Source organism: Fundulus heteroclitus, chromosome 8 (genome assembly GCF_011125445.2).
Source record: "Fundulus heteroclitus isolate FHET01 chromosome 8, MU-UCD_Fhet_4.1, whole genome shotgun sequence".
Lineage (NCBI taxonomy): Eukaryota > Metazoa > Chordata > Actinopteri > Cyprinodontiformes > Fundulidae > Fundulus > Fundulus heteroclitus.
Genome location: NC_046368.1, coordinates 12,620,910 through 12,645,581, shown reverse-complemented (window position 1 = coordinate 12,645,581; position 24,672 = coordinate 12,620,910). Strand labels below are relative to the sequence as shown.

The 24,672-nt window shown below is 40.5% G+C and overlaps 2 protein-coding genes across 2 annotated transcripts in view; one reads left to right on the top strand and one right to left on the bottom strand.

Annotated features, from left to right (window-relative positions):
- grin3a (glutamate receptor, ionotropic, N-methyl-D-aspartate 3A) overlaps positions 1 to 24,672 on the bottom strand; it is a 109,877-nt gene that overhangs the window by 50,603 nt on the left and 34,602 nt on the right. Inside the window, exon 3 of the mRNA XM_036140116.1 lies at positions 1,915 to 2,584. Within this exon, the coding sequence (XP_035996009.1) occupies positions 1,915 to 2,584 (670 nt within the window). The remainder of the gene's footprint in view (positions 1 to 1,914; positions 2,585 to 24,672) is intronic.
- Positions 7,205 to 10,035, top strand: ftr66 (finTRIM family, member 66). The gene has a single exon (XM_012869436.3). It carries the CDS (start codon positions 7,378 to 7,380, stop codon positions 9,052 to 9,054), a length of 1,677 nt encoding a protein of 558 aa, XP_012724890.2. The 5' UTR covers positions 7,205 to 7,377; the 3' UTR covers positions 9,055 to 10,035.

The following is a 24,672-nucleotide window of genomic DNA, read 5'->3' as shown; positions in this document are numbered from 1 at the left end:
GATGTTCAATTAATTTTGTTGTAAGCAATTTTATTTTATTGGTACGAGAAAACCATACCTGAAACTTGCTTTATTGTGATGACAGTTACATTACAGACTATGAGCTTTTGAGCTTCTTTTTTATTTCATTATCTAGGTTATAAAACTTTAATTCTTAAGATAATGGGTTATTATATTATTATATTATCAAGCCAAAAATGATGACAGTGGTGCTGCCAGCTGAATGCGTACACGTTGAGAGCATTCTAGTGGTGATTTGCTATTAGTTTTGGTACTTGCTACTATTAGCATTTTAAGTTCATTATATAATTATCTGCATTTTAAGCATTTAAACATGAAAAATGTACATGTCCAAAAAAGTATATTTTGTAGCAATATGCAACCCACTGGTTTAATATAATATGAACCCTTAGATGTCAGTTTACACTGGCCACCTTCACTTAATTCTGTATCCACTGCAGCCCTATTAGATACTCAGCTCAGGGTTGTAGAGTTAGCTCCAGCTTTCCGTGTCAAAATTCCAACTTCAGAGGACATTTTTGTTTTTTTCAATTAAAAATGTGGAAAAATAGAATAGAAATATGCTTTATTGTTCCACAGTTTGGAAATTTCAGTGGAACAGCAGCAAAGTAAAGTGTAAATTGAAACATTAAAGTACACACAAGGGGAGATAATATATTAAAAAAAAGAATATAAGACTGTGTAGTAGGGGCAAATTTACAACATAACAAAAAACACTGCAGCTATTTGTTTAATAATAATAGCATGCTCAAAAAATAAAAAAGCATGCAACTAGGCAGGGTGTTTAAAAATGTGCTAAATGTGTATGTACTATATTTATGCATTAAAAACACCAACAGATGATTACCAAGACATAAAAAAAATACAGAAACAGCAGGATGTTAACACTTATAAAGTTTGTTGGGAGCAGTGATGGTTATAAGTTGTAAAGTCCAATAGCTGCTGGGTAGAAACTGAAAGCATGTAAATACTTTGAAACAGATAATTAACATTGGTGGTGATATTGTGTGTTGTTTGAGGCAGCATGTTCGAGTCTTTACCCTAACCATCCTCTTAGCTGAAGGAATGTGTTCACTATCTTAAAATTTTGAGATACTAAAGTCATGGTTTTGAGAAAATTACATCAAAACCAATCAAATCACGCTTAGCAGTTGTCAACATCCATATCAAGTATCTACAATAGTATAGATAATCAGTTTAAAACATACTCCAAACACTTGAGCAATCAATCAGAGTTTTCTGTTTTATATGATAGAAAATGACAATTTCTTTCAACAAGGTTTGGAAATGCAAAAACCAAACTTGATATTTCCCCAATTTTTTCCAATATGTGTACCATTATTTCTATATATGTTACAAAATTTCTTTTTTTTACAACAATTACATTGATGCCTACACAGTGATTTGCTCATAAACGTATATAACAGACACATCTAAAAATGAAATCGCTGTAAACAACGACTCTTTCAATCAGTAACAGTATAAAGCGGATGTTTTCCCTCTCCAGTTACATTGTAGGAGACATAAAGGAGATGCCCACCATCACTGTGTCTGTCTGTTGCTGAGAAGAGCTATAGTAGTTGTTGTAATAGGGTCACCCAACAAAGCTGAATACTCTCCAGTCCAACCCCATGCGGGCATTGTATAAGGGTCCGATAACTTAGGTCTTGGTATATATATATATATATATATATATATATATATATATATATATATATATATATATATATATATATATATATATATATATCGACAGTGACCACCAGACTAGCAAGCAGAGAGATTTTAAGGGATGCAGTGAAAGACAGGCCGAAGAGTGACTGAAACGAAGAGCAAGAACAGGACTCTAACAAGCAATCAGAACGCAATCAGAGTGAGAAGGGTAATACTGACCAGAATTCCCAGGCTGGTGGAGAAGAAGGGTGATGTAAAGTCAATGACTTGGCTTCGGGCTGAATTAATGCTGAACGACGTCACTGCCAGGTGGGCCGCACCGCTTAGCAGATCCCCCACCAATCCCGTCCAACGACCGTTCTTGTACCCTCCATACTTCCCGTCACCAACGATGTACAGGTCATAAGTGAAGCCAATGTCCTCCGCTAGCTTTTCCAGCAGGTCAATGCAGTAGCCATAGCAACACTTCTTCAGCTCTGTAGGGACGGATCCGTTATGTCCCGACAGCTTCTGGAAAAGGCCTTGCAAAACGGTTGTCTCATTGGTGAGCGGGTCCAAGCACAGCTGGCCCGCTGGACACATCCCATCTCCGTCCACCTCACGGGTGAAGACGAAAGGGTGCTCCACCAGCGTCACCACCCGCATGTGCAGCCGCGCAGAACGGCGCCAGTCTCCTCCGCTACCAGACCCGTGGTGACTCGGCCAGGCGCCCTGGTCCATCAGGACTCTCCCTCTGCGCCAGCGTCCCAGGCGAGTCCATGTGGGCTGGCCAAGAGGGTCCAGCTGGAGAGACCAGATGTAGTGGTGGGCCTCTGAGATGATATTCTGACTTTGGCTTTCTTTGGATAGAAAACCGCTCTGGCCCTCGAATGATGTGTTGGACAGAAATCTGAAGCAAATGAGGGGACAGAGAGGGGAAGAAATTACAAGAGATAAACAGGCAAAAATGTGGTGAGAACAAGGAGGAAGATATTTTTCTTCACTTTTACACAAAAATATGAGATGAACTTCATACTAAAAAGTATTTCAAGGAAGAATTATGGATTAAAATTGAGAGCCCTATTTTATGTAACTGAAGAAAACATTCAATAAAGTCAATAAACATAACTGCAAACTGAAGTTAGAAACGTCTTTGGATGTATCACCTATGCGTAAGTAATCTGTGCACTTGTTACATCATCAGGGCTTTTTATCTTTAAAGTTTGTGTGAACTTTAATGTATTTTAAAGGCGCATATGTTATAGTGCATGGTAGCAGCACATAATTGTTAAGTGGAAGGCGAAAAAAAAGAAATCATTTTATTTACAAATAAAAACCTGAAAAGTGTGGTGTGTTTTTCATTACAACCCCTCCTTCTCTGTTACCCCTACATAAAATTGAGAGCCACCACTTTTTCCCAGAAGTCCCTTAGGTTGAAAGCAGAGTAAGTTTGAGAACACGAGACTGTATTTCTTGCATAACCAAATGACATCATAAAGACACGGAACATGTTAGACAGGTCAGAGACAAAGTAATCTGCCTGTGACAATTCATTGGCATGCTAATTTGTAACAGGAATCCAGACTAACCAGCTCCGCTGGTGGAACAAGAATCCTTTCTGCGCACTTTAATTGTTCAGTATGATGCACAGCCAAAACAATTTGGTGAACCTAAGTGTTTCACAGGTTTTTCCATCACTACAATATTACATAATTGAATGTCACGTTTTAAGGCACACTACAAAAATGGCAAATCAAAGCATATTCCTGAGTTAAAGGTACACAGAGGGGCTGGATTTGAAAATCGTCACACATTCTGACTTATCTGCAAAGAATAACCAGCAAAACATTTTTAAAGTTGTTAGAGTCAGAAAGTACCTCTCAAACGGTAAGCTAAATATTGGAGCAGGGCAAATTATGCACGCTTTACTTTGCAGATTTGTATTTGTAAAAACCTTGAAAACTAGGTACGTTTTTATTCCTACTTTACAATTATACACTAATGCGTGTTCCTGTTAAAATGCATAAATGCTCTGGCTGTACTGTGACAAAATCTGAAGAAAAATCCACTGCATTCATAAGTTCTGTTGAAAGGGAAAAGCCCTTGGTGTCATTTGAGCGCACCCTGAGATAGCACAGAGAACAGTTCAAACCTTAAAGTTAGGTATTCAACAGAACGGTTCCTTCAAAACGTTTTTTTTCAAGGTCATTATCCAAACATCTAATGATATCCATGTAGGATCTTACAGCCTTGAGGTAATCCTTAGTTTTCACTTGGTTTTATCCAAAAAAAAAAAAGGTCTTGTTTAACTGTTAAAAATCCACACCAGAAAACTGTACCTTGGCAGCCGCAGGAGCTCAGTAGAGTGTTTAAAGTGTTTTGGTGTGGGTGTGTGAGCGTGACGGCATAAGACAGAGCATGGTTCAGTGGTCAAGCCGTCTCTTTAACTGAGCCATGACGGCTGTCTGAGAGTGTCAGAAACCAGTTGGACGCAAACACTTGAACCCAAAGGAAAGGGCTCACACCTTTTCACTGAGTTGTATAAGCGTGACTGTATGAAAAATAAAAAAATACGGTTGATTTACACTCTTACATGCCCTCAGGAGGTAAGGATGCAGCTGATGTCACCTTTTGCAAAATATCTCTTTACTGTCACCTTGTTCAGTGGGAAAATAAAACATTTCCCAACAACATGTTGAGTTTCATACTGTTTACCACGTGCTAAGCCAACCTTACAAATCTCCTTCTCTGTTTTAGGTCAGGGTCTTCACTTCGGCTTGTAGATATTCAGCTGTCTGTGTAGAGTCACTTTTCAGGCTGCACCTTTTGCACACTCCTGAATTGACTTGTCTAAAACGTCACATACTGCTGCAGTAAATGTGTTCTTACAGAAGACATCCGCAACTCTTTAAAGCGCTTAAATGCTGAAACCTGAACCAACAGCAATAATGCCAGGGTGTTTCAGCACACCGGAGGCTGCTTGCATGTGCGAAGAAAGGAAAGGCAAGGATGGAGCGTAACAAAACTCATAGGTTATCGCAGACGTCAAAGGCATAAACGAACGGCTGGCCCTGATCCTGGCTGCCCTCGCTCATTTATGAATCATTCAATTTTTCTGGTGGAAAACACGTGCAGCGGGTTAAAATGACACATACAAGGTTCCGCTGTGTCTAAGCCTGAATTGCTTTTTTTTGTGCCACGAATAAAAATGCAGAACATAGGCTGTCATTATATCTGCTGGGAGCTGAATTGGACATGGAAAAATTACCTGCTCTGTTCTGTGAATAGCATATTCACTTTTCAATGGGTGGGAAATTAACCAAGTGTGTGTGTGTGTGTGTGTGTGTGTGTGTGTGTGTGTACACATATATACATATACACACATATGTATGTATATATATATATATATGTATGTATGTATGTATGTATATATATATATATATATATATATATATATATATATATATATATATATATATATATATGTATGTATTTAACTTTAATAGGCCTTCTGTCTTTATAGCTTGCTACTGTGTATACTATGCCTTATTGCAGGTCTAACTTCATAAAAATTAAGCAGCAGATACTTTTATAAGAAAACTTTACATTTTAAAATGTATTATTAAAATTAGCTGCATACAATGGCTCTAAAAAGTAAACACGCCCTGTTCAAATTCCAGATTTCTGTAACTACAAGTAATTTCCAAGCTTGTCCCACGTTGAATGTAACATCGATCACGAAAAGTAAAAAGAAAGACAAAAACTATAAATCGTGGACCCAAGACATATGGCCCTCACTGTTATCTGGAAAAATGTCCCCAAGCAATCAGCAAGGTCTTGGCTGCTCTATTTTTGTGGCTGCCGTCAGAAGCTGTTTTTTGGTGTATTTGCAATCACGGTCCTGATCCCCCAGTTGTGTCCAGGTCTCGACCATTTGACTTCCCACACTGCTGCAGCTTTGGTGAAAGGTAACTAGTTAGGAAATTTATGAACCACATGAACCAGCATGCTTCAATTCCAGAGCAAACAATAGTGATCTCAAGCCTGTCATAAGCTTGAAAATGCTGGAACATCTCGATCTTAGACAGAGGAGACAGCTGAAAGAGGGATTTATCGAAAGAGAGAAACCAACACTCACCCAACGGGGAAGGGTTTGGTTTCAGCTTTCCAGCATCTGTAACCCGGCATTGAAACTCGTTTCAAAGAAATTAGACAAACTGTTTCATCAGGATTAAGGTGAACAAGTAAACAACTCACACCAAACAATACTCTAATGACCCAGGGGATGGATGGGCAGCTCAGAGACAAAGATTCACAAAACACGAAACAACATTCAACAACAGTCTGGTTGCCTTTGATTGAAACTTGTTGAAGCCGCCATTACTTGGATGATTGAGAATATGCACAGGCACGAAGCTGAGAACAGTTCTCCAGCTGTCAGAACTGGAATCTAGGGCCATCATGGTCTGCTTTTCTGTCAGTGGTTCTGCTGTATTACACAAAGTGGAAACAACAATGGAGAAAAAGGAACCCCCACCCCACCCAACCAACAGCTAGAACATTGCAAATTTGACAGAGTTCACTGTCTCAAAAGAAATATGATCACCAACACACATCAGAGCTGGTTTTAGATTGGAAAAAGTAGGGCGGCATTAAGCCTTGGAATGGCCCCAACCTCAACTCTCTGTCTCTCTCTCTCTCTCTCTCTCTCTCTCTCTCTCTCATTCAAACTTTTGCCATATGTTTAAACGCAGATGAGTTGGCAGAAAACTAATCCAATTGAAATGAGCTCTACTATTTCTAATATCTCGAATTAAAGTTGATGGCTAAAAAAAACTGTCTGGCTTCTCTGCACCCAAGCTCCATAGTAATGTCAAACTTTTGCACCGTGTTGGTTTCATGATCACAGTTAATGAGATTATATAAACCTCTGAACAGAAATGTACATTATTCAAGCTAAAAAGTTAGTAATTTTTCCTATATAAAAAATTAGTTTAGTAAGTATAGCAAACTGAACTTTTAAGAACATTCCCAACTTGTTGGTGACTGGTGTGAGGTCGAGGGCTTTTGTAAACTTCAGGCCTTCCCTTGCTTTAGATCTTGAGCTGCTGCTTTACCCTCCATCAACTTGGCAATCTTTCTGTTACGTTCTGCAGGTACAGTGGGACCTGTGTGAGTTTGATTGTGCCTGTGCGGCTTCAAATGGAAGAGCTCAATTAAACTCCAGCAGTTGGCCCGGGTCCAGATGCGACCTGGGTTGGGTCCAGATTCAGACTGGGGTCTGCCAGTTAGTGCTCTCTGCCCTGAAAACATACGGATCTCACTTCCTGATGTTTAAACTAGGATGAAATAAAAATGGAGGATGCTTTCATTGTTTTTATAGATGCTGGGGCATTTATGTTCAGTGGAAACAGGTTACCATGTAAAACTGAGCTTACCAAAACGTATAAATGGGCTTAGTTTTGAAAGGGTTAAACACACAGCGCGTGGTTTCACAGACTCCGCCCTCCTCTTCCTGCTGTTCAACACAAACAGCCCTGACATGTTTCTCTAGCTCTTTGTTTCCTCCCACTCAGATCGACAAGCACAGCGACGGGTGCAACCACTGAGATTTACTGCGTCGGCATGTTTTTAGATCAGAGTTCAAACCGATTCCTGTTCTGAGGAAGTTTTCAACTTTGTCACTGCTACTGAGAGGGGAAAATGGCGCAGAGAGGAATTCAGCTCGACGGAGATAATTATTCCTGTTCCATCTGTTTGGATCTGCTGAAGGACCCGGTGACCATTCCCTGTGGACACAGCTACTGTATGACCTGTATCGCAACCCACTGGGATGGAGAGGATCACAACAAGAGAATCCACAGCTGCCCTCAGTGCAGGGAGACCTTTAAGAAGAGGCCCGTCCTGAAGAAAAGCACAATCTTAGCAGCTCTCGTGGAGGACCTGAGGAACACTGGACTCCAAGCTGATCCGGCGTACCGCTGCTATGCTGGACCGGGAGACGTGGCGTGTGACGTTTGCACTGGGAGGAAGCTGAAAGCTGTCAAGTTTTGTTTAGCCTGTCCAGCCTCTTACTGCGAGTTTCACCTCCAGCCTCACTACGACGCTCCACCGCTACAGAAGCACAAGCTGGTGGAGCCCTCCAGGAAGCTCCAGGAGAACATCTGCTCCTGTCACGATGCGGTGGCTGGGGTTTTCTGTCACTCTGATCAGCACTGCAACTGTTCTCACTGCTTGACGGACGAGCATAAAGGCCATAAAAAGGCTTCAGCTGCAGCAAAAGTGTCTGAGAAGCAGAAGAAGCTTCAGGCGAGGCGACAACAAATCCGGCAAGGAATCTGGAGCCGGGAGAAGGACGTGAAGCTGCTTCAACAGGAGGCGGAGGACATCGGCGTCTCTGCTGACAGAGCGGTGGAGGAGAGTGAGAAGATCTTCGCTGAGCTCATCCGTCTCATCGGGAAACGAAGCTCCGACGTGCAGCAGCAGATCAGATCCCAGCAGGAAACCGAAGTGAGCCGAGTCAGAGAGCTTCAGCAGAAGCTGGAGCAGGAGATCGCTGATCTGAAGAGGAAAGACGCTGAGCTGGAGCCGCTCTCGGACACGGATGACCAGAGCCGGTCTCTCCACAGCCACCCCTCGCCGTCAGCGTTCGGTGAGCCGACACACGCATCCGGCATCGGCATCCGTCCTCGCCGATACTTTGAGGATGTGACGGCGGCCGTGTCGGAGCTGCGGGATAAACTCCAGGACCTTCTGAGAGACGCGTGGACGAACATCTCGGGGGCGGTCAGCGAGGTGGATGTTTTACTGTCGGAGCCAGAGCCGAAAACCAGAGCTGGATTCTTGAAGTATTGGAAAGAAATCACGCTGGACCCAAACACGGCGAACAGACACGTGAGATTGTCTGAGGAGAACAGAAAAGCAACGGTGCTGAAACCACAACAGGCTTATTCTGACCATCCAGACCGCTTCACCGCTTGGCTCCAGGTCCTGAGCAGAGAGGGTCTGACGGGTCGTTGCTACTGGGAGGTGGAGTGGACGGGGAAACGGGTTGATATAGCTGCTTCGTACAAGTCAATAGCCAGAGCGGGAAACTTGGACGAGTGCGAGTTTCGCTCCAATGACAAGTCTTGGTGTTTATATTGTGACCGAAGCGGCTACTCGTTTTGGCACGACCGAAATAAAACCCCAGTTTCGGGTCCCGTCTCGTCCAGAGTGGGAGTGTACCTGGATCACAGAGCAGGCACTCTGTCCTTCTACAGCGTCTCCGAAACCATGACTCTCCTCCACAGAGTCCTGGCCAAGTTCACTGATCCGCTGCACGCTGGAGTTGGGTTTTATAAGGACGGAATCTCTGCTAGGTTTATGAAATTGAAATAGGATTCGAGCTCGGTGTTGTGCCATTTCTCCACTGCGCTGAGGTTAAGTGGCTTTAATGCTATAACCTGGTTGTGATTTTTCTCCTTTTGGAGTTTGTTTAGGTGTTGCGTCTTCCTGTTTCTGCTTATTGCTGCTAAGGAGGATTTTTATTCACCTGCCCCCTAACCACAGAGGGTGTGCGCGTGTGTGTGTGTGTGTGGGGGGGGGGGATAACTTATACACATTATGTCATGATTCAATTCTAGCCAATCAAATGGTAAAATGATGACATTTAAAGCAAAGGAGTCCTGGTGGTTCTCTATGCTGGAGTATGACGCCTGGCTGAATCACAGCTTTGCGCAGCAACCCTAAATCAATGTCACGCCCTGTATGTACTTGCGTCATGTGTCACCTAAAAATATTCTCATTCATGTTAACATCCCTTAGCATGCAAGAAAAATGCCAAATATTCTACATTACACATTTTTTTTAGAAAATCATCAAAACACTTTTCCCCCCTCACACCAGAGATACCAGAGGGGCTGCTTCTTTTTGAGTCACATCTAAGTGTGAGCCAAGAGCATTCTTTCTTCTTTAGCCAATCCTCCCTGAAGCAAAGTGCTTTACCTATACTGGCTCAGGAGCGCACACCTCTGAGGAGACATTTGTCTCGTAACATTTTCTGCCTTTCTAGGCCATCAGGCTGGCAGATCAAGGTCATGTTCCTGTTTTTGATGGGCATGTATCCCTCTAACGTAACCTGTATAAAAGACAGACGGTCTCCGCCGAGGGGAAATGAATAAGATAAAATGGTGAAATTTGCCCTGCCTAAATCTTAATAATAAAATCTACCTGTCTATCACCTGCATCTAACCTGGAGTCTGGAAACTAGTGGAAGGGCTGATAATAACACATCAGTAGCAGGGCCAGCAGGAATTAAATTACAGAAAGTACAGGTTGTTATCTACAAATAACAATAACATCTTATATTCTCCATGTCAAGATTGCAAAAAATAAATAAATAAATAAATAAATAAATAAATAAATAAATATATATATATATATATATATATATATATATATATATATATATATATATATATATATATATATATATATATGTATATATATATATATATATATGTGTGTGTATATATTTATATATATGTATATATGTGTGTGTGTGTGTGTGTGTGTATATTTATATATATGTATATATGTGTGTGTGTATATTTATATATATGTATATAATAAACATATTATTTTTTCTTCCAAAGATAACATACTGGCTAAAATTTCCTAAAACCTTAGCAAGAAAATATTTTATGGTCAGATGGAAGCAAAAATAATGTGCCGGTCACAATTCCAAAAGGTATGCAAAGCACATAATGCCCCCAATCCCCAGAATCAAGCTGTGGGGTTACTATTTTCAGCTGGAACTGGTTTGTTTTAGGGTTGATTAAGTAAAATGAGGATATGGGATGCTGGTTCAATCTTCCACAAGAAAACTAATGGCTGAAATTGAATCAGGAGTCTTTTTTTTTTTTATTAAAGGTGTGTAATTATTCTACCGGGATGTTGAACCTTTGATTTTTGCTTTGATTTTATATTTTCTTTGTAACAAGAAAAACATGTGACTTTTAATTGAACTGCACTGGATAAACTTATTAAAGGTAGAATAAGTTCTGAAACCCTTGACTTGTGGCATTATTTTTTTCTATGCCATAAATACATGGCATTAAAACGGCCGCCTACACTAGTTCCGTCAAACAAAAAACATGAATTGTGACGTGTTGAAACTGTCATAAAGCTTGCAGGTTTTCTTCTTTTAAGCACCACTTCAAAACATTCTCAGAATTTCAGGTAGAAATACGTTAACGATGAAAAAATAATAATCAGACCTCAGCCAAAAAAAAAATAATCACACTGATGAATAAACATATTTTGTCGTAGATCGTTTTACTTTACACATTTTTGTCACTATTGCCTCATACATTTTAAAACCCTTTGGACACATAAGGTCAGTTTTAACACATTCTATCTGCTTTTAGAAACCCAGCTGTGTTGATCTCAAAACTGTAAATTGGTGAAATTACTGAAAGGGAAAGTAGTACATTTAAACACCTCACATCTACATACTGCAAGCTGCAGGCCTGATTTCATATTTAAACCCGCAAAAAATTAATTTTTTTACCTTTTCTCCAATATTCATAAATGAGTGCTGACTTTTTGCCCAGGACATGCGGTCCTTAAACACAAGATCATTTATAGTTATCGGGTGTGTAAGGACCCTTTCAAACAGATGTATTTTGCAATGAGTCAATTGCAGAAATACGCCAAGAACATTTGTCATTTCAGCTGACGCATTCAGCGATTGCTAATCAGAACCGAAAGGCCTATTTTCGACACCTCTGCTTGAAATAAATAAAGCAGTGTTTTCAATAACACCAAAAATTGGTAGAGTTGGACACATCTGCCTTATTATAGTATCGCTTGTATGTTGTATAAAAAGGTTTTGATGAAAGAACCGAAATATGATCCTTTCCAGAGCCTGGCAGCTTATTATAAAACATAATTGTGACAGTAATGGGCCAGCTCTTTGTTTTGTGGCTTTTGTTCTCTGTCTGTGTTCTTCCAGCTTGTTGTTTTAGTCCTCTGTTTGTGATCTTTGCAGAATTCGGCTTGCGACATTGTGTGCCAAAGTGGATGTGGCAATTTGCCCTCTTTACAGCTGACTATATGGGACATGTCAACATATTGTAGATCTACCCACAACTCTTTACCTTGCAACGTATTTCTCCCCCTCTATGGTTAGCAATGCTAGAACCTTCTATTAACTACCCTATCCAGCAAGCCTCATGCAACGACACCTTGCCAGCTATACATCCAGCCAAATCTCCCAGCTCGCCTCCCTCGGCGACACCCCTCCAACTCCTGTCTCCAACTTGCCATCCGGCTGGCCCCTTGCAGCGTGGTTTCTGGTGTCGGGCAGCCTGGCCGCTCACTGCCAACACAGCATCCTGCTGCTTACTCCACCTCCCCTGAGCCGCTACCTTGCTCTTCCGCGTGCCACTCAGGATTAAGCTTCCCGATCTACAACATACCTGGTTAAATCTTCAAACTGCCCACTTTTACATCCACATACACTCTGCTATGTGTGTGGTTGAGTGTGTCCTATATTTATTACAGTCGAATATATCTTGTGTCTAAGTTGTTAATAGGCATGAATATCAGCTAATGTGTGTCTTTTAATGAGGTACTGTGCTTGAACCATTACTTTCCGTGGGTACCCTTATCATAAGCGAACATAAGCCAGGACTGAGGAGTCATTTTGTCTCCCTGAACATTTTTAACTCTGCATAACTCTCTTAAACTGAATCCCCTGTGACTCAGACGTCAGGAACTTTGCCTAAAACGGCTCCCTTTAAGATAATTTTCATGTGTCGTACATTTGGTATACAAAATATCATATTTTTGGGCCATTCATACAATAGAAGGAGTCATATGGAAACTATAGAAAAAATCTGCAGCAGTCACATCCCCATTAGGATGTTATCATGGCAAGCAGGTTGCAGCACAGTAAGCTGACAGGAGTCTTCACAAACAAAATAATAATGCATCACTGTCCCTGTCACGTGAACAAACCAAAACTGCATGACCAACCCCTGCCCCTCCCCCTCTTGAAACATAGACACAAAGGGCAGCCAGATGAAAATAAACACTGTTTTTTTAATTTTGACCCAGTTTTATTTATTGGACCGTTACTGACAGAATCGTCGCATTGGCAAGGCAAGGCAAGGCAAATTTATTTATATAGCACAATTCAGTACAGAGACAATGCAAAGTGCTTTATATGATTAAGATATAGGAAAATAAAGTAGAACAAAAGCAAGTAGGGATAGAATGTAGAAACAAAAAAGAACATTAAAACAGTTTAACTAGAACAGTCAAAGGCAATTTTAAACAAATGATTTAAAGGAACTCAGGCTTTCCGCACTTTTACAGTTTTCTGGAAGTTTGTTCCAGATAACTGTAACTAGTCTGTGATGTATTTAGGTGCTAAGCCATTTAGTGATTTATAGACTAACAGAAGTATTTTAAAGTTTATTCTCTGAGATACAGGGAGCCAGTGTAAGGACTTTAGAACTGGGGTTATGTGCTCTACTTTCTTAGTGTTATTGAGGACGCGGGCAGCAGCGTTCTGGATCAGCTGCAGCGGTCTGATCCACTTTTTAGGCTGACCTGTGAAAACACTGTTTCACCGCATAGACTGTGAGAACTGTGCAACAGCAAAGGGCCTTGCAATACTGAGGGGCCTCGCGCCTGCAATTCTTTTTTATTGAATTTCTTTTGATAAATGCATTTGTTACATATGATTGTGTATGTTTCTGTCAAGGACACATACAAATGTTAAAGAAAATCTAACAAATTTAGGATTTTGTTGCTGCTATCTTTGACATATCAATGGTTGCTATGTCATTGCGCCTCCCTGCGGAAGGAAGAGGGGGGAAGACAACATGTCAGCTGCAAAGGAACACGACCGATTTTGCAAGCAAAAATCGGGTTCTGAGAAAAGAAAAAAAAAGAAAAACGAGGAATTCAATAGGTCACAATGGGGCTCACCAGATACATTTATCAACACTTCCAGAGATGCGGTGGCTAAGCTGATGCCCATAGCGCGTCTGAATATGCTAATGTGGTGAAACCAACTATCTTCACCTTTACCGACACAGCAGCAGAGCCTAGTGGGGTTCAACAACAGAAGGAGTGGAGCGTGGGAACCAAAGGTCCCAATTAAGTCCAAGGTGAGGAAAAAATAAGTAGCTGTACTTGAAAAATATGTTATGATGAGGTTAGAGTGACCAGATGTCCAAACTTGTGCGGGACTGTGCTGCAATTTTCATTCTAGTCCCGCTGTCCCACAAACTGAAAGAATGGCCCGTATTTGACTGGGTCAGATTTGGAAAAGTCAAAAACGTATTGGACATGCACTTCGTGTGCAGAGCTACAGTCTTCATCAATGAGAGCTGCGTTCTGACTGTCAGTCAGAATATGCAGCAGTGTCTTCCCTCATGAGCGGCTGTGTGCCAGGACACTTGTAAAATAAAACGAAAAATTATTTTGATGCATACAGAAGTTTTGGCCCAACTGTAGGACATTAATGTATAGCATTTTGGAGCAAAGGCGATTAGGCAGTCTTGCCTGGAGCAACCCAGAGTGGAGAAGGTCAGTTATCAATGTTATGTAAAAAAGCAAAAAAAAACCAAAATAAGCTTGAAGATTCGAAGGAGAAATATTCTGGCAGTACTGGACAGGGTTGAGAAATGTTGTGTTTTCCAGTTTCATGCTTTTTATGACTAGTAAATATGACTATTTCAACCTGGAAAAAGAGCAGGACAAATGCATCTTTCAAAGTCCAAAATTAATATCACATCCATGCTTTATTAAAACTGCAAGCATGTTTCTGGACAGATTTACACACAATCATTATTTATAAAAAGAAAGATGTTGCAGTAACACTGAATCCCTGCACAAGCATGTCACTGCAGTGAAATTAGTTTTTCAGAATGGTCCACTATCCCCTTTGGTTTATTTGCTTCACATAATACTAAGTGATGTGGCTTGAAAGAATCTTCCCACAGGACCAAATGACTGAGTGACAAAAGGCACATCTCTTAGAGTGCTCAGTAAAAGAAACACAGTGATGTGGTGAAGGGTGATAGTCTTGTATGTGTGTGTGTGAGTGTGTGTGTTGGGGGTGGTGGGTTGGGGGGGGGGGGGGCTCTAAGATGTCTAAGATGTGACTGAAATGATGAAGAGTTTACCCTGATCTTTCTTTAAAGCTTGGGAAAGCAAATGAAATGACGAATGGGAATTAAATAAAGAAATCTGCAGGAGAACCATGCTGCATGTCAAGTGAAATTCTGGTGGTTTATCAGTTCCATTAGGGCAGGCTATATTTCACATTATTTCTATTTATTTATGTGTGTAGCCATTCAATATTTATGCTAAACAAATATGATAAACATGAAAGATGCTTATAAGAAGTAAAAACTAGAAACATTTCCTTTGCACAACAGGCAGAGATTTTTTCTTGCGGATAGTATGAGCCCATTTATGAGCGAGTTCACTCAGAGTGGTAAACATTTCCAAAGGAAGGACAAAAGTGTTGTTCATGACATGTTTGCTGCAGAACCAGAGAACGTTTGGCTGGCGATAGTCAAATTCTTTCTACATTTAATGTTCTGTGTCATGTAGGTTTTTTCATGAGTCAGGGAACTACAAATGGAAATTACGTCTGAGAACTATATTCTGGTATGAAGCATCATTTTTCTGGAGATCACTGCACTTTTACAGTTGTACAAGGTCTCTGTTCAATAAACAAAACAAACAAACCAACCGTTGTTTTTTATATGGTTTGCCACTACAGTGCTCAGAACAATTAGCAAAAGTATTTATACAGCTTGAACCTTTTCATCTATGTATATATATATATACATAAATGAATGCCTATATGCCTATATATATATATATATATATATATATATATATATATATATATATATATATATATATATATATATATATATATATATAATGCAGTGTTAGGTTTCCGTTACACATTATAGGCCCTTTTAGATAATCCTTTGGTCACATGATCTATTGTGCTTATCACCACCAGCTGAAAGGTCTCGACAGACAACGGGGGTTGAAGACGACCACCCACCCATCATCAACCCCACGTGGAGGTCACAAATCCAAAAGCACTATGAACGGCAAGGAGTAATAAGGGATTGTGGAACAGGTGTGATGTGACATAAAAGCAAAGTCAACCGCAGCTGCAGCACAAGCCGGAGGGGGTACACTGAAGAGAATCACTGAACAGAACCTGCATAGACCCTTTAAATGTCTGTCCGATGAGAGAAAGGCATTGACCAAGACAATGTGTTTATAATAACATGCTCAGAATGGCGCAGAGCAAGTGTCCTTGTATTTAAAGCACTGGATATCTTTAGACAGCCTGCTCGAGGACCACCACACAGAGTTCAGCCACATTGGAGGAAATCCCCCACAGATAGCTTACACAAATTGCTCAGGTGAATCCAGCAAGTTGTTAGCCACAGCACATTGGTTTCGCATCATCCGCAGCATACTCTGAAAACGCATCAGGTTTGAGAGCTTTGTATTTTCACATCAACTTGCATGATGTGAAAAGACAGCGCAGCACACAGTTCCGTTTTGCACATTCTTCCAACTGTTAGCCATATCCCTTAGATCAGGGGTTCTCAAACTTTTTATGGCCAGGGACCCTTTAGAGATTTGGAGGAGATTAGATCCTGATTCTCGATAAAGCCAAACTCGATGTAACTGTTGTCATACTTCCTAATTTCAGCTGATTTGGCTTTTACCTTACTTGATGAACGGAGTGAGATATTTGTCTATTGTGTTACTTAGCTCTGTCCCGATGCCTCCTGAGGCTTGACATCATGCGTTTCACGGACCCCCAACCTGAGGTTCACAGTCCCCCGAGGTTCTGGGGACCCCAGTTTGAGAGCCGCTGCCCTAGATGTCCCCTAAAGCTGAAAATTGTGGATTGCATGACTAATAGCCATCAATCAATAGATGCTCCTACATGTGCTGTGCGCTCGTCCACAGTTCCAGTTGAGTGTTGGTTGTTCGTTTTGGGGTAGAAAAGTTTGCAAGCCACAATTTTCAGATTTCTTTCTAAAACATGTAAGAACCATGTAACTTATGTTCCACTTCACAACTTTAAAGGACTTTGTACAAGTCTGATACAAAAACTCATCACCATACATTGATGTTTTTGGTTGTAACCTTGACTAAGCCTGAAAGAGTTGAAGAACTTTTACAGTTGTTTTTTGCAAGTCACTGTAAGGTCATTAGATGCAATTCATAATTCTCAACCCACTCAACCATCCGCTCATCTGCGGTTTAAGATGTAATTTTTTATCATCTGTAGCCATCTGCCAATATCCACAGTGTCCTTTTAGACACAAGTGCAAGCAGCCCAGATTTATGTGGCCATGCAGACCATGCAAAATAAATGTTCTATTCCAAACAGACATGATTGCAAGTCAGACCACGAACAGAGGAAAACAAACAACAATGATGCTTATTTTGAAGACATATTGTGTTAGAAGATTGCTATTATCCACAGTTGGGTAATTTGTCATTCAAGGACAAGGGCAAAAAAATTAAGTCAACTTCCTGGTGAGAAATCAATTCATGTCCCTTTCCTTTTGAAATGGCAGTTGACAAACCAGCACATTATGGCTGTGCAGTGCAAACAGAGGACCCCTGAGTTTCACACTGATACAGCTAGCTAAAACAACCCCAAAATGAACACAAATGTAGCCCACAGGAAAGGTTTAATGTATATACATACATAGATACTGAGGCCCTTAGGATTTGTGTGATTTTAAGAGGGGGGTACTTTCAAAATGAAGATAAACGAATATGCAGTGTTGCTGAGTTGTTAGATTTTAAAGCAAACTTAAAAATAACAATCTAATGGGAAAAATGGAGTAAACGATATTAAACAAATCTTTGATATCACAATGGTCATGTATATTTTTAAGTGCGCTATTTAGCTGCATCCTGAACTGTTCTTTATTAAAAAACAGTTTGGTTCCCGTTTCATTTTTGGAACTACATCCACAGAAAAACCTTGCTGCCACGCCTGGAGTTGGAAGGCACGTCAGCGGCAAAAGAAAGTGGTGAACCCACATTTTTTTTGAGTAGAAGTAAACTCTATTGTCCTCTTTGTGCAACTACCCCCTCTGTAAATAACTCCTTTCTAATAGTAAGCCAACACACAGCAGGTTATGTGGTATGATGTGGGTTCTTCAGTATGCCTAAGTCACTTTAACTATTACTTCTCTGTTTTTCTAGTCCAGTCAATTCTTGGTTAGATATTGTATTAGAGCTCTTACTCTTGTCTCATTCTAAGCAATTTTGTTTCCTTAAACTCAAACCGTGTTTTAAATAAAACTCTGTTCAGTGTAGAATTTTCCGGTGTCAGTCAGTCAACATTTTCTTTTCTGCTGAAACCCAAAAAGCTGCCATGCATACAAATTGACAGTGGTAGAAGTCAGGCCAATGAGCAGCCTTTACTTTAACTTTATTAACACTAGACAATATCTCAAACTTCCATACTACCTTCAAAATAAGAGTTGCAAAGCTAAATGAAGGCACTCAAAGCTTAAAGTACTCGTCTTAATATCGAGTACTTTAAGGAAGAAAATTAATTACACGTCACTCTCTTTATTGAGAAATATCATTACAGCCATATTATTTTATGTGTCATTTATTGTTCATTCTTGCAGCAGCATGTTCTGATGGCAGGAGCAAATGACTGAAAAATAGTGTCAGGTGGCAAAATAATAGAATTTCAACATATTTACAACCCCACAAAGAGAAAAGTCATACAGAGCAACAACAATAACTAATGTGTGGAAAACACTGTCATGATTTGAAGATGTCTGGTTATGGTTTTGATTTAGATTTTTCTCATCATTTATATTCTATAGGGCTTGCCATATCCAGTTATTAGTTTTTCCGTCAGGGTTTCACCATATAGTTCAGATCTTCATGTTTTAGCTTTGTTAGATGTTTTCCTTATTCCTGCATTTCTTTACTTTTTGCCTTCTAATTAATTCTTAAATTTATTTGCGCTTGAGGTCTTGTGTTTATGCTCTCAGTCAGATTATGCCCTTGTATTTCTAATTAGCTCCATTCACGGTTATTTCAGTCTGCACCCTCTGTCATAGCTCCAGCCAGTTCACCTCATTCAGTTCACCTGCTGCTGTTAATTAGGTTCAAGTCATCTCACCTGGGACTCTGCTTATATATTCCTGCTTACCATGATCATTCACTGCTAGACTGTCAGAAAGCCATCGTGTGAGAGAAGCCTTCCATTATTTCTTGTCTGCCTGCATCTGGTCAAGTCTTGTTCTGCCTGCCTTGTCAGCCAACCACTCTTTCAATAAACCTCTTAAATGTAACTCTATGTCTGACTGGAATATTGGGTTCTTAGAGCATTATCATTACAAATGCATGTTTTAAGTACTTAAGCCAGACTAGTGTTATTCTTTGCTGACAACACTTCAGCTTTACGGTAATATCCGTACTTTATTAAGAGACACAAAAAAATTGACTTAACCGTCAAATGGTTGTACTGCACACTAAAAAATCTTGAATCTGAGCTGGCATTTAAAAAGTTGTTAAGGTGGTGTTAACACTGAATTTTAAGCATAAAGAACATTCTCAGTTAATATTTGACAGTGAATAACTATATTCTGGGCAACTATTAACTACTAAGAGCTTTCAGAGAGAATTGGAGAGAAACGAGTGCAATGAACTCATCATGTCAAAGATATAAATTTGAAATCATGTGAGCTTTGTGACGGGATGGATTATTCTGTTGAAAGTAGCCAGCTGGAGTGCACAAAGGCATAGACATTATTGGCAACAATCCTTTCATCAAGTAGGTTGTAAGGCACAAAAAAAATATGCCAAGAAAATATTTCCCATTTCATGACAGCAACATCACTGGCCTGAACTTTTGATTCAAGGCAGGATGGACCCACGCTTTCATGTTGTTTGTATTCTGACTGTCAAGTTGAAACAGCAATTGGTGTATTTGTGTGAGTGCAATACCATCTCCACCCAGCTGGCACGTGGCCTACAGAAAATCAAGCACACCCGTCTTTCACTCAGGCCTTCAAGAGCTATAAGTCTATTCAGCACACCTGTGTTGAAAGAACCTCTACAAACAAAGACCTCATCTTCAAGCTCCTGCAGAAACACCACTGGTTTTCAACCTGCTTGGGTGTCATGTATTGAAAAGTACAAGGATTTAAAGAAAAAAAAAGAGAAAAGAGAAATAAAATGAAAAGATGACACTGAGAAAAGTTGGTCCTGGATTTCTTTGATGGGAGCAAGCCCTTGTCAAGTTTGGGCAGAAGCTAAGGTGATTTGTAGAGGCCAGAAAACTTGACAGTTGAAAACCAATGGAAACCAGTTCGAATCAATTGGGAACCAGTTGAAAACCAACAGAAGATCAGATGACAGTGAAGTCCTGAGAGGAAAGCTTTGACGAATCAACTCAAGGAGGAACATCAGGTCATCTCATCTATACAATCCACAATGGCTGAAGAAATGTTTGGAAAGTCAGTGAAACAATTGAAGCTGGATCGCACCATGGCAAAGTCTTCCTTCACCAAGCAAGCTAATTTCCTGAGCAGAAAAGCTTCCAACATGACAGAGATGGAACTACGGGAGGAGTTTAAAAAGCTAACTTCCGATGCCAGACATGTAAGTGATTCAAATGATGATTACAAAGCTGGACTACTGGCAGAGGTGGGAGATGAAGATGGTGAACTTGATAAACAGCAAACAGCTGATTTGGAAAAGACTATTAATGACTGTGAATTAAAATTAGAAGAAGTCAAACAAATAGTTCAGTCTAATTTGTGGAAAAAGTATGGTCAAGATGAACTCTATACTGCAATCCAAGAGGCAGAAAAGGCATGCAATGATGCTTCTGAGATAAAAGTTTTAACTGTGAACAAAAGCGCATATGAAGTGCAGCTGTCCTTCGTGGAGAATGTGATCCAGGAATCTATTAAAAGTTTTGTGACCTGGGAAGTGTGGATTCCAGTAGAAGAAAGGGACAATATAGAAGACAGAGTAAAACAAATGAAATTGATGAAAAATAAACTTCAAACAAGAAAATCTCAGTTTGTCATAGCACAAACGATTGCAGAGGAGAAGAGGAAATCAGATGCTGCTCAATTAGACCTTACATCTTTTCCTATACGAGCGCAACCTGCACCCAGTGTAAAGATTAGACCCATTTGTCTACCAAAATTTCATGGCTGTAAAAGAAACTTTCACAGATGGAGAAAAGACTGGGAAAGTCTGCAGAAGCAGGGAGAACCAAGTGGCTCAGTGGAAGTGAAAAAGTTTCAGTTGTTGGATAGTGTAGATGAAAGGATCTGTAATGAATTACACCTGTCTACTTATGATACTGCTGCAGATATGTTTCGAGTGATGGAAAATAGGTATGGCGACAAGTTAAGCATTGCTTTAGAAATTATTGAAGAGCTTGAGAAGACTCCACCCCGGAAAGCAAACCAGCCAAGGAAAGTGATAGATCTTATTCAAGAAATTGAAAAGGCTCTAGCTGACTTAACAGAGTTAGGTAATATTGGAGCAATGAAAAATCCTCTGGTTATTAAATCTCTAGAGAGTAAACTACCTGATGTTATAAAGAGAGACTGGCTAGTTTTTATGGTTAATCCTGCCAATGCAGTTACACCAGATAACCATTTTGATAGTCTTCTCAAATTTCTAAAAACACAGGAGGAAGTTCTAGAGAAATTGGAGCAACTAGGAGTGAGTGAAAAGGTTGAGAAGAAGTTTGAGAAACGACATTCTTTTACTCGATCCACAAGAAAGAATCATGCCTGTATTGTGTGTGGAGACACAAGACACGGAGATAAAATATTCTTCTGCAAACAGTTCAAAGTAATGAATTTACCTGAAAAGCTCAACATTGTAAAGACATTGGACACATGCAAAAGGTGTTTGAGAAAGCATGGAGATGCTGATTGCGTCAACACCTACCTTTGTAGAGATAAAGATTGTAAGAAGAGAAGCTTTTCAGATCACCATTTTCTCCTTTGCCCAAAGGGTAAAAGTACAAAGGTTGAGACTGATAAACCAAGAAGGGAAAATAGATTGACAGAAGAGCAGGAAAAATTCATAGCTGGACTTTCACCAGAACTAGCAGAAGAATGCAGAGAAGCCTTTTCAAATGTGACTGCTTCAACAAGAAACACAAGGCGTGAAGCCTCTGGTCTTATGGAGTCATATGGACTAAAGGAGCAACCTGTCATTCTAATGCTATTGGAAGTCACTGCGAACGCAGGCCAGAAAATTGGCACTTTGATTGACCTAGCTTCTGATACTAATTACATTACTCATCAAGCAGCTAAAAGGTTGAGCCTGGAAGGTGAAAACATAACATTAGTTGTTCATGGTGTTGGGGGAATGTCAGTCAAAGTTAGAACAAAAAGATACCTGCTAAAAGTAAGAGTTAAGACCCCCAAAGGCAAAGTGAAAGCTCACCAACTCATGTGTTATGGACTTAGTGAAATTGCTAAGGTGCTTAAAGTCATTCAACCTCAACAGTTGCAAAGGTTTTTCCCAGATGTTGGCCTGGAGGACCTTAAAAGACCAGATACTATTGAGCTGCTAATAAGCCACAGAGAAGGCAGACTGGCCCCTCAAAGAGTCAAGGTTGTGGGAGACTTGGTTCTGTGGAACAGTCCACTCGGCATGACCGTGGGAGGAGCTCATCCGGATCTTTGTGAAGACGTCGACGTGGCAGCATACAGGTCAGAAACGCACTTTGCTCGTTCCATGCGCATTGCTGCTGTGGAGTATAAAGAAGCCTGCAGTTTTGAAGAAGTTAAAGCAGAAAGCAAAAACACAACTACCAATAAAGAGTTCATTGATTGGTGGAAGTGGGAGAGCATAGGAGCAGCTTGTGAACCAAAGTGTGGTGGATGTCGCTGTGGGACATGTCAGCCAGGTGGGAAAGATATGACATTAATGGAGGAGAAAGAACTTGAAATAATTAAACAAGGCCTTACCTATGTGCAAGCAGATAACCACAGTGATGCTCCCCACTGGGATGCAAAGTATCCTTGGATTGTAGAACCCACTTGTCTTCCCAATAACAGGAAAAGTGTTGAATCAACTTTCTTAAGAATAGAAAGACGATTAAATAAAGAGCCTGAATGGAAAACTGTCTATGCAAGCCAGGTGCATGAAATGGTGGAGAGGAAAGCAGCAGTAAAACTAACAGAAGACACTCTAAACAACTGGAAAGGACCAGTATGGTATGTAAACCATCAGGTGGCGCCAAATCCTCATTCTGTGACCACTCCTGTGCGTTTAGTATGGAACAGCAGTCAAGGATTTGAAGGCCTAAGTATGAACGATATTCTGCTGAAAGGTCCTGATGTTTTAAATCCTATTCGTGCTGTTCTACTCAGGTTCAGAAGGGGACTGCATGCTGCCCTGGGAGACATTAAAAAGATGTATAACTCTGTGTGGCTAGAGGACCTGGAGAGACATCTACACAGGTTCCTCTGGAGAGACGGCTCAGAAGAGGAGATCGGTGAGTTTGCCATTACCAGAGTTAACATTGGGGATCGACCTGCTGGATGTATTGCCCAAGTAGCGATGCGAGAGACGGCAAAACTGCCCATGTTTGACAGCTGTAAAGAGGAGCGGAGGATCCTGGAAGAAGACTGTTATGTCGATGATATTCTAACATCTGACAATGACCCAGAACTTTTGCATAGACACATTGAGAAGGTGGAAGAGATCTTACAAGCTGGGGGATTCTGTTTGAAACCATGGGTTCTATCAGGTCAAAGTGGGAGGCAAAACATGTCCTTATCGGGCAGAGATAAAATCCTTAAACTCCCTAATCAGTTGGAAGAGGATGACAATAAGGCTTTGGGAGTGGGATATCTGGTGGAGGAGGATAAATTGTATGTGATGACATCAATTAACTTCTCAAAGAGGAGGAAAAAAAATGAGGATGGGACAAAACCTAGAAGAAGGAGAAGTGAGAATAAAACTCCAAATCCTCTCACTAGGAGAGAACTCCTTAGCCAAGTAGCTAGTCTTTTTGATCCCATTGGGCTAGTTACACCCACCAAACAAAAAGGAGCCATTCTAGTGAGAAAGGCTTTTCAAGAAACCAAAACTGCAGGCAAAGCAGGTGATACTTGGGATCAACCACTTTCTGATGGACTAAGAAATGAAGCCATTGAATTGTTCCAGGAGTATGTTCGCCTGGGCCAAATTAAATTTCACAGGAGTTTAACACCAATCAGTTGGATCGGAAAGCCCATTGGAATAACTTTTTCTGATGGGAGTGACAAAAGTTATGGGGCAGTTCTATACTTCAGATGGGAGACAGAGCAAGGGATCCAAGTGAGACTTGTAGAATCCAAAGCAAAACTAACTCCACTCGACCAGAAAGGAGAACCTGTAAAGGCAGAAATCTGTGGTGCGGTGTTTGCAGCTCGTCTGAGGAAGTATGTTGAAAAGCACAGTAGGATGGAAATTGGAGGGTGGTACCATCTTCTAGACAGCCAAACTGTGTTAGGAGCCATTCAGCGTGACAGCTATGGGTACCAAACTTTCTTTGCTAATAGAATTGGTGAAATACAGAAAACTGGGCCTGTAGCAGATTGGTGGTGGATTCCAGGTGAGCTCAATGTTGCAGACATTACATCAAGAGGAGCATGTCCTGAGCACCTCCAAGAGGACTCACAGTGGCAAAATGGACCAAAGTTTTTGGTGCAACCTATTGACCAATGGCCGAAAAGATCTGCCAAAGACATTGCTATGAGTGCAAGAGAAGGGGTTGAAAAACTCCAAAGAAAAGCTTTCTCAGCAGTAACAACTAGAGCACAGTCTAAGCAAACTAAAAAAAAAGAAATTGTGTAATGAGGAGGCAACAAAGAATGCTCTAAAAGTTACAAAGGGTAAAGAAAGGGGCATGGAGCTCAAAATCTCACCTCTTACATT

What these genes read in the sequence shown, in the direction of transcription:
- ftr66 (XM_012869436.3), top strand. Translation starts at nt 7,378, where the DNA reads ATGGCGCAGAGAGGAATTCAGCTCGACGGAGATAATTATTCCTGTTCC.